The 10765-nt window shown below is 52.8% G+C and overlaps 1 protein-coding gene across 1 annotated transcript in view; it reads right to left on the bottom strand.

The window, feature by feature from the left end:
* Positions 1-10765, bottom strand: part of CD207 (CD207 molecule) — a 43690-nt gene that overhangs the window by 8117 nt on the left and 24808 nt on the right. The window contains exons 2-5 of the mRNA XM_089327580.1: positions 10523-10580; positions 8524-8708; positions 1719-3145; positions 1502-1618 (exon numbers count right to left, since the gene is read on the bottom strand). Of these exons, the coding sequence (XP_089183706.1) occupies positions 1502-1618; positions 1719-1794 (193 nt within the window). The 5' untranslated portion in view covers positions 1795-3145; positions 8524-8708; positions 10523-10580. The remainder of the gene's footprint in view (positions 1-1501; positions 1619-1718; positions 3146-8523; positions 8709-10522; positions 10581-10765) is intronic.

The raw sequence follows: 10765 nt of genomic DNA, 5'->3' as shown, positions 1-10765 counted from the left end.
GGGGTGCCGTTGGGGCGATAAAAGGAAAGGAAGGAGCAGGCTCGAGCTTCCCCAGGAGCTGCCACCCACCCTGAAATCATGAATGTACAGCCACGGGCACCTGCACGTGCCCTGAACTCTGGCGGAGGCAGACAGTGCAGAGACTTTTTATCTAACACACGAGATAGGCCCCACAAGCAAGCAGAAGCAGGGAACAGAACCCAGTCCTGGATTTCCTTTTTCTTTTAAATTTTTATTTATTTACTTTCACTTTATTTGAAAGGCAGAGAGACATAGACAGACTCCCCAGATGCCTGCAACACCTAGGGCCACCAGGCTGAAGCCAGGAGCCTGGATCTCAGTCTGGGTCCCCCACAAGGATAGCCAGAACCCTTGCCCTTGACCATCACCTGCTGCCTCCCACAGGCACTGCAGCAGGAAGCTGGACTCAGAAGCAGAGGGGCCAGGACTGGCACCCAGGCAGTCTGATATGGGGTGAGGGCGTCCCAAGCAGCATCTTCTTGGCTGCACTAAATGCCCACCCCTGCTGAATGTCCTGGGAGTGTTCAGGACACATTTGGTAAAGGGCTGCCCCCAATCAACCCCTTGTTCCTCCCCGTTATTCCCTCTGAGCCCCACCACTTGATCCCCAGCCTTTCCGGGACCCCACAGCGGCCCTCTGCTGAGCCTCACCATACCTCCCACACTGCCCACAGGCCCTCCAAGGCCACAGGAAGAGCCAGCCACCAAGACTCCCAGCCTGGAAGTGACTTCTTCTCCAGAGAGCACAGGAAGGGAGATCATGAAACCATGTCCACGTCCCTTGCCGCACTCACCTACCTTCCCTCTGCTCGGGGCACAGGCACGGTTGCCGTGGACAGGACCACATGCAAAGACTCAAAGGAGAATCCAGTGGAACAGGCCATGGGAGAGATCAGAGGCCCGGCATGAGGCAGGAGACTAGGGCAGGGGGGCTGTGCACTGAGGCTGTGGTCGAAGACCCTATCTGTCACAAGGCTATGACAGGAGAAGGCAGACAGCCCCCTGCTCTGCTCTCTGGTGGCCTGGGGGTGGGAGGAGGGCCCTGCCAGCCGCAGAGCCATGGAGCTTGGCACATGTGAGCAGGACGCTTCCTTACGGGGTCTTCACTGGGACAGGAGAACACAGAGGGCACGACGGCCCTGGTGAGCCTTCAGGGCCAGGTTCTCCATCAGGTCCGCTGGGGCTGAGGACACACTTGGGACCCAGGAAACCACACTCACTGCCAGGGCTCCCACAGGGCTCTGAAGTCCAGGGACTGGAGCTGGCGTGGGGGGACTGGGTGAGGAAGTGGCAGGGGAGGGGTCCCACCTGCTGCTGCTGCGCGTGTGAAGAGGAGGAGGAGGAGGACGAGGAGGAGGACGAGGAGGACGAGGAAGCAGGCAAATGGCCATAGCCCAGGCAGGGGAGGTGGGGCCTGGATCTCGGGAAGCTGGCTGGCCCTGGATAAGGACGCAGCTGCCAGTGACACCCAGGGACTTACAGAGGACGGCCTGCAGCACTACGGAGGCGGCCAGGACCAGCGACAGGCAGATTAAGGCAGCTCGGACCGAGACAGGCTCCCTCAGCAGTGGAGACGGCGCCGGCTTGGGAGAAGGCTCTGTTGGGAGAAGCAGCAAACGTGGGTTGAAGGAGCAGGAAAGGACAGAGGACGTGGGCCCAGAGCCCTCCGTTGGTCTCCAGCAGGGGCGGGCACTTGCCTCGGGGCCAGAGGGAGATGTTCTGCTTGTCCACGGTGAAGTGCGCGTCCAGGGCCTCCCGGTCTGCGGCCTGCATCCTGCGTGCCGGCCCTGGCCCTGGCCCTCAGGTGCTGTCTGTGCCTGTCTGCCCACGGACTTTTTATCTGGAGGAAACAGGAAGTGGTCCCATGGCAGACTCCCTGTCATCCTGAAGTTCCCCGTTCCTGGCTGAGACAGTTTGTCTGGCCTGGGCCACAACTTGATCCCCTCCTCAAAGGGCTAGACTTTCAGAAGGAAGTCATCCGTCTTCCCCTCTGGGAGCCCATTCTGTGGCCACTCTCCTGACCTGTCCCAAGGCCATCCCACTTCTCTTACAAGACCATCTCCCCCATCACCCGCCCACCCACCACACAAATGCATCCTGAGTCCTCCAGACCAGGTTACAGGCACCGTATCAGGCACAAGGCCAGAAAGACAGACAAACTGACAATTCTCACACTCGAGTGGCTCAGTCTGATGGGAGAGACGGATGTGAGCAATAAATTACACTATAAGCTGCGAGGAGGACACTGGATTAACACGCAGAGTTCACGGGAGGCACAGAGGACAGAGCTGCAGGTGGATGAGCACATTCCCCTATACGGGGCACAGACAGCAAGTCGAAGGGCTCTGGTGAGGGTCCCTTTGGGTCACATTGAGGAGCTAGCTTGTGAGTGAAACGGGGCCCTCGAAGGGCTTCAGGCAGGAGAGACAAGGACGGGGACGTGGTGGGAAAGTCACTCTGATCATGAGGAGCAGAGATGAGGGTGTGGGAAGCTGGAAGCAGGGAGACCAGGTAGGAGCACACTACAATAGAATGTTCTACATCTTGCTACCAAGGCATCTCAGCTGACACAGTGCCCTTTATAAAATGCAGCTTGGAGATTCAAAGTGTAAATGTAAGGCTTGGGTTCTGGGCTGGCACTGTAGCAGTCAAGCCTGTGCATCCCATATGGGCCCCAGTTCATGTCCTGGCTGCTCCACTTCCACCAGCTCCCTGCTAATGAGCCTGGGAAAGCAGTGGAGTTTGGCCCCAGTGCTTGGGCCCCTGCAGCCACATGGGAGACCCCTAGAAGCAGCTCCTGGCATTGGATCTGCCCACATCTGGCCACTGCCGCCATATGGGGAATGAACCAGCAGATGGAAGACCTCTCTCTGTCTGTCTCTGTCTACAACCAACTGTGCCTCACAAATAAACAAATATGAAAAAATAAAAAAGGCTCTGGTCCTCCTCCCTGCTCCCTGTAAGCTGCTCTCCCTTCCTCTCTGTCCCCACCTCCCTCTGGGAGCGAGGGGTTGACCCAGAACTCGGGCAAGGACTGGCCTTTCTCCTGTACAGCTTGTCAGGCTTCAAAGACATCCATCAAATGTGAGAAGGCTGCTCCGTGCCAGACTCCAGATGAATACGCCTGGGAAGGTAAGGAAGAGGGGAAGGAGGGGCAGAGAAAAGGAAGTCAATCCAGATTACTGGATGGACAGGTGGATGGACAGATGGGTAACAAATGAACGGAAAATCTGATGGCTGATCATGGTTCCACTCTGAACTCTACACAGCCCATGGACTGGGATCTGCATTCCAGAGGTTACCGCTTCTTTCCACTGCCTCCAGGAGTTCTCATTTGTTTCCACCACCAAGACTAAGAGCGAGTGTGATTTTTACCTTACGTGGAAATGAATATAAGCTGTGGCCATGGGACTAGAAAGCCAGTGGGTCAGAGCCAGTGGAGCTGATGACGGGGGTGTCAGGGGCCAGAGCCGCAGCCTAAATTAGCAGGGCTGGGGGAAAAGCACCCTGTGCTTGCGGTGGCTTCTGCTGCCTGTGGCGTCTGCGAGCACCCTGCCACCTTGCTCCCCTGGCCCCGTCCAGCACCTGATTGCATGGACAGGACCTTGCCGCTCCCTCGCCACCTGACCTGGCCTCGGGCTAGAGCCACTTCTCTGACTAGATGAGGGAACCCAGAGAAGATCCCTGGGAAGGTGTCTTGTTTGTCCAGCATCTCTCTGTAGCCTCCAGCCTGGCTGTCTGCTCTATCCTTGGACATCAGCTGATTGGTGAGGCAGGGGCCTAACTCTCTGCCTGCTCCTGGGATTCTGTGAACAGACCCAGCCCCTGCAGGATGCTTGTCTAGTTGGAGAGTCTTGGTTCTATCAGAGAGTAGAAGAGGCTGGAATATCCTGCTTCCAGACTCAGGTGCCTGGGACCTACCCCAGCATCATCTCAACTCCTCTGCTCCCAGCTCCTGGCCTATGTCCACAATCTGTCAGGGGCCAGGGCCTGGTGGTGGAGAACATGCAAGTCCATTTTCTGTTGGTCTTTCTGATCACCACTGACTGGGAACTTACACAGTTTCATTCAGCTCACAGGTCGAGGCTGGGAGCTCCAAGGTCGAGGGGTCACATCTGGTGAGGGGGACTCTGCAAAGCCCCACAGCAGCACAGGACAGCATTGTGTGCTCCCCATGGTGACAGGTGCAAGAGTCGGAGCCAGAGTGGCTTTTAGAACACACTCATTCTCCAGGTAACCCATTAGCCTGTCAGTCCACTAATCACCACATGAAGGTTCCACCTGATCCCATCTCTGTTTTTCAAGATTTATGTATTTATTTATTTATCTGAAAGGCAGAGTAAGAGAGAGGGAGAGAAGGAGGGAGGGGGGAGAGAGAGAGAGAGAGAGAGAGAGAGAGAGAGAATCTTCCATCTCTGGTTCTCTCTCCAGATGCTTGCAATAGCCAGGGCTGAGGCAGGCCAAAGTCAGGAGCTTGGAACTCCATCCAGGTCTCCCACCTGGGTAGCAGGGACCCAAGCACTTGGGCCATCTTCCACTGCTTTCAGGTACATTAGTGGGGAACCGGCTCAGAAGCAGAACAGCTGGAACTTGAACCAACGCTCTGATATGGGATTGAGCTTTGCAAGCTGCAGCCTGACCCACTATGCCACAACACCTGCCAAATAGTCTTCATACTTCGCAACTGGGATTAAATTTCAACGTGAATGTGGTATGGACTTTCAAACCAAATGAGGGTTCTGGTACAAGGGGCCCTTTGGGGTTTCTGGTCTCCTCCTGGGGCCCTTGTGGGAGAAAAGCTGCCCCACAACATGCTGAGGAATACCTGGTCCCTTCTCCTTGGCCAAGTGTTGGCTTTTCCCAACCATGCTGGGTTGTAGCATGAGTTATTGATGTGGCTCCCAGATGCCCTCCCAGGAAGCCAGGCAGCTTCAATGGGCCAGAGCCTATTCATAAGCAGAGGCTGAGGCTGGGGAGCGATGGCTCCAAGTGATGGAAGTGGAAGCCTCCAGTGCACATTCCGCTGATCCAGGAGCAGGCGTGTGGCACAGCTGTGAAGATGCCGCTTGGGATGCCTGCATCCCGTACTGAAGTTCCTGAGTTCAAGTTCTGGCTCTGCTCCCTATTCCAGCTTCCAGCTAGTGCACACTACAGGAGGCAGCAGGATGATGGTAACATAAGTACTTGGCTCCCCTGAGGGAGACCTGGGTTGAGTTCCTGGCTCCTGGCTTCAGCCTGGCCCAGCCGCTGGCCATGGTGGGAATTTGGAGATTTCAAGAATGAACAAGTGGATGGGAGATCTCTGCCCCTAACTCTACTTCCTCCCTCCTTCAATCTCAAAACAAAGAAAGACAGAAAGGGGGAGAGAGAGAGAGAAAGAGGGAGAAAGAGGGAGGGAGAGAGAAAGAGGAACCACCATAAGAAGCATGGAATCCTGGTTGTGCACCCTCTGGGGTTTCAGCAGAGGTGGATGTGAAAGTCCCAAACCACGTCATTTTCCATATACGGGGGAGGAGTGAGTCACCTCCACCTCCCCCTGGCCATGCTCGTCTGCAGGTGCTGACGGAGCAGCTCTGCCAGGAAGGCCTCAGGGGCTCCATCCGGATCCTGGCCTGACTGCAGGAAGCGGAGTGGGAGGCAGGTGTCCCAGCCACACTTGCCAGCCTGGAGAGTGTGCACTCCCTGCACACTCAGGAGCTGCCCAACTCTTCCAAACAGACGAGGAATCTTGGCCAAACCTAAAGTGGCCAAAAAAAAGATAATCACTGCTGTGGTGAGAGAAAGGGAAGTCCTGCTCATGTTTCTGTTCCTGCGTCCCCGGGTACCTGGGGTGCTAAGACTTTCTCTGAATAGGGGTGGGGGAAGTAAATAGCTTGGCCACATTTCCCCTTCTTGGCTGGGGACCAGCCTTATGATGGAGGTGGAGCAGAGCGGGAGAGACCCAGGTTGGTTGACATGCATCAACTTCTCCAAGAGGTGCGGCTGGGTCCCTCCCGTCAAAGCCCGTGGGAAACAAGCACGGGCAACAAGCTGGAGGCCGGGGACAGGAAAGGAGGGGTGCGTGGAGAGAAGGGAGAAGAATGGCTGAAAAATTAGAGCAGCTGGGGCCGGTGCTGTGGCATCGTGGGAGGAGCTTCCGCCTGCAGTGCTGGCATCCCATATGGGCAATGGTTTGAGTCCCCACTGCTCCACTTCTGATCCAGCTCTCTGCTATGGCCTGGGAAAGCAGTAGAAGATGGCCTGAGTGCTTGGGCCCCTGCACTCATGTGGGAGACCCGGAAGAAGCTCCTGGCTCCTGGCTTTAGATCCATGCAGCTCTGGCCATTGAGGCCAACTGAGGAGTGAACCAGCGAATGGAAGACCTCTCTCTCTCTCTCTCTCTGTCTCTCTCTCTCTGCCTCTCCTTCTCTCTGTATAACTCTGACTTTCAAATAAATAAATCTTTAAAACACACACACACACAGAACAGTGACTATTTTAGCTGCTCAGACTGGCCCACAGGCCTCACAGGGACTCCTGCACAGAATGTGATGGGAGACTTGGCCAGCAGACCCCAGACCCTCCAGGGAGTCCGTGCTGTCCTCTGTTTGTGTGCCCTGAGAACAGGAAACCCAGCAGGAAAACCAAGGGGTGGGACCCCTCATTCCTCTTGAGTGCCTGCTGTGCACCAGGAGGAGAGCACAAGGAAGGGGCAGCCACAGACCCCGCCCTCAGAAGTCGTGCTCCCCTGCTTGGACAAATACAGCATCCTTAACCTGGGGAGACTCTCTTACACTAAAAAGGACTGGGGCTGCTGCATGGAGTCTTCCCGGGCCTTGAGTCGGGGAATGAGTTCCTCCTTTTGATGACATTATGTGGGTCCAGGTTTCTCTAGAACACTGACAATGGGCCAGAGCCTGGGGAACAGGCCCTTCCACCCAGGGCCACCACAGACAGTGCGACATGCACACAGGTGGGCAGAAGCACTGCTGTAGAGCAGGCAGAGGAGACCACTCTGAAAGTTCAGGTCAAAGAACTCTTAGGGGCCGGCGCTGTGGTGTAGCAGGTAAAGCTGTCGCCTGCACTGCCAGCATCCCATATGGGCACCGGTTCAAGTTCCGGCTGCTCCAATTCCAATTTAGCTCTCTGCTGTGGCCTGGGAAAGAAGTAGAAGATGGCCCAAGTCCTTGGGCCCCTGCACCCACATGGGACCTGGAAGAGGCTTGTGGTTCCTGGCTTTGGATTGGCCTAGCACCGGCTGTTGCAGCCATTTGGCGAGTGAACCAGTAGATGGAAGACTTCCCTCTCTGTCTCTCGCTCTCTCTCTGCCTCTACCTCTCTGTAACTCTGCCTTTCAAATAAATAAATAAATCTTAAAAAAAAACTCTTAGTGGGGGGCATTGTGGGTTAAACCACCACCCAAGACCCCAGTATCAAATATGAGTGCTGGTTTAAGTTCTAGCTGCTCCACTTCCAATCCAGCTCCTGGATTGGAGCTAATGCACCTGGGAAAGAAGATGGCCCAGTTACTTAGACCCTTGCCACCCCTATGTGAGACCTAGATGGAGTTTCGGCTGTTGTGGTCATTTGGGGAGCAAACCAACAGATGGAAAATCAATCAATCACTCTCTCTCTCTCTCCTCTCTCTCTCTTTCTCCCTGTCACTCTGCCTTTCAAATAGATAAAATTTAAAAACTAAAAAAATAAAAAGAACTCTCATTGGGAAGGGTAAATTCATTTTTGGAAAGTAACAAAAATCTAGAAAAAATATTCATAGTTTCTTTTAAGTATTCTATTTCTTCATTATATAACAAATGACATTAATGGTAAAAAAAAAAAAAACAGGTTGGCAAAAAAAAAAAAAAAAGAATACCTATCATACAGGAAAGAAAGAGCAGTCATATCCAGAGTCCATTCTTCCTAGGAACATGTACATGTTTATATAGCCGCATCTGTATCCACAGCCTTGTGAACCATGACAGTGACTAAGCTGATATACAGAACAGACCAGCTCCTGGTTATATTCGCCAGCATCCTTCTCCGCTCCATCCTCATTGCTGACACCAAGAATCCCCTTCCACTGGGAAACTCCTTCCTGGCAATCACGTATTCAAATGGGGCTGCTAAACTCAGTCCCTGCACTCCCACTGCTGCCCTAAGCACAAAAGAACCCATCACAGCAAGAGCGCACAAGGGGTGGGTAGGAAGTTAGCCCCCTTCTCTCCTTAAACTGAGAGCTATCTACATGTGACTCTAGGCCTGCTAGTAACCAGTCCCCCAGAAATACAGAAGAATCCAACAGAAAATGGCCAATTCCAAAATGCATGAGAGTAAAAAAATAATGGGACTAAAAGCTTGATGCCTTTGAGTGCTGGGTCAGTTGAACCTGAATCCCATTTCCTTCCTTAGTTTGGTTATGCGAACACTAAAATTAGCACTAATGTAATGAATTAGCGTTGGGACATCAACATGAAATCAGTTTCCTTAACATAATCACAGATGTATGAGTGCAGAAATACATACACGTGTGTGTATTATCTGGATTTGTTGGCCGAGAGAGCTTGAAGCAATGACACTCCAGCAGCAACAAGCACATCCAACACGTGGATCTTAGTTCCTAAACGCCATTCTCCAACAGAAGTCAGGGGTCCTTGGAGAAACGGATGACACAGGGCTGGGATGGAGAAACACAGATGACCCTGCAGTACCTGTAGTGTCAGAAAGTAAGAAAGCTGGGGTCAGGGGCGGGCACTGTGGTGCAGGGGTCAACGCCCTGGCCTGAAGCACCGGCATCCCATATGGGCGTTGGTTCTAGTCCCAGCTGCTTCTCTTCTGATCCAGCTCTCTGCTATGGCCTGGATAGCAGTAGAAGATGGCCCAAGTCCTTGGGCCCCTGCACCGCGTGGGAGGCCTGGAGGAAGCTCCTGGCTCCCAGCTTCAGATCAGCTCAGCTCTGGCTGTTGCAGCCATCTGGGGAGTGAACCAGCAGATGGAAGACCTCTCTCTCTCTCTCTCTCTCTCTCTTTCTCTCTGCCTCTCTCTGTTACTCTTTCAAATCAGTAAAATAAATCTTTAAAAAAAAAAAAAAGAAAGAAAGCTGGGGCCAGTGCTGTGGAGTAATGGGCTAAGCCTCCGCCTGTGGTGCCTGCATCCCATATGGGTGCCGATTCAAGTCCTGGCTGCTCCTCTTCCGATCTAGCTCTCTGCTATGGCCTGGGAAAGCAGCAGAAGATGGCCCAAGTGCTCGGGCCCCTGCACCCACATGGAAAACCCCAAAGAAGCTCCTTGCTCCTGGCTTCAGGTCAGCTCAGCTCCAGCCTCTGTGGCCATTTGGGGGAGTGAACCAGCAAATGGAAGACCTTTCTCTGTCTCTCCCTCTCTGTGTCTGTAACTCTACCTCTCAAATAAATAAATAAAATCTTTAAAAAAAAAAAAAAGGAGAAGAAAGTTCTCAAAAAACAGAAGAATGATGGCATATATAAAGGACACAGGAACCAACTTGAAAGAGCTTTCAATGGCCAAAGCTAGAGCAATTTGGGCAATAAATTAAAAGGATTAGAGGCCAGTGCCACGGCTCACTAGGCTAATCCTCTGCCTTGCGGCACCGGCACACCAGGTTCTAGTCCCGGTCAGGGTGCTGGATTCTGTCCCGCTTGCCCCTCTTCCAGGCCAGCTCTCTGCTGTGGCCCAGGAGTGCAGTGGAGGATGGCCCAAGTGCTTGGGCCCTGCACCCCATGGGAGACCAGGAGAAGTACCTGGCTCCTGCCATCGGATCAGCGCGGTGCGCCGGCCGCAGCGCGCCAGCCGCGGCGGCCATTGGAGGGTGAACCAATGGCAAAGGAAGACCTTTCTCTCTGTCTCTCTCTCTCACTGTCCACTCTGCCTGTCAAAAAACAAACAAACAAACAAACAAAGGATTAGAATCCAAAGTACAAAGTATATGTGCATGAGTCCATACAGATATAAGTAAATAACTTAATAAATAAATAAATGGAACCAAAGAAACAAATCTTCCTCAGAACAATCCCAAGTAATATACATAGGTACTCCCCCCTCCAGCAGGTGGAGCTTAATTCTTCCCTACTCCCAACTGACTGATGTATGTTGGCTTCATAATAATAACCTAACACAACACCCTTATTAATTCCAGTAACTTGCCTGGAGCTGCTGTGGGGTTTTCTGTGTATACAATCATATCATCTGTGAATAAAGTCATTTTTCTTTCTTTCCAATTCTACTTTTTTGTTTTCTTGCTTAATTACACTGGCAAGGACCTCCGGTTGTTGAACAGAAGTGGAGGTTTGGGGAATCCATGTCTCATTCCTGACCTGAAAGGAAAAGCTTTCAACGTTTCCAATGAAGACTTCTAAAATGAAGTGGTTACTCTCATGCACTTCCTGTCTGCCTCTCACCCACTTCCACGTGGAAGACAGGCAGATTTGCCTCCTATACTGTTTTTCTACTGCTGCTATAACAAATCACCACACACTGAGGGGCTTAAAACATCTTATGTTTTACTTACAGTTTTGGATGTCAAAAGTCAAACACGAAGGAAGACCTTTCTCTCTGTCTAACTCTGCCTGTCAAAAAAAAAAAAAAAAAAAAAGTCAAACACGGTCTCAGTGGAGTAAAATCCAGATATGTCAGAGCTCCCTTTCTTTCTAGAGGCTCTGAGGAAACGCACTTGCTTCTCGAGGCCTGGCACACGGCGAGCAACAGCAGGCTGAATTCTCACATCCTGTCCCTGGACACTGAACCTGCTTCC

This window comes from Oryctolagus cuniculus, chromosome 2 (assembly GCF_051225735.1).
Source record: "Oryctolagus cuniculus isolate XC-2025 breed Fujian yellow rabbit chromosome 2, ASM5122573v1, whole genome shotgun sequence".
NCBI classification, from domain to species: Eukaryota; Metazoa; Chordata; class Mammalia; order Lagomorpha; family Leporidae; genus Oryctolagus; species Oryctolagus cuniculus.
This window is presented reverse-complemented; position numbering and strand designations above follow the sequence as displayed.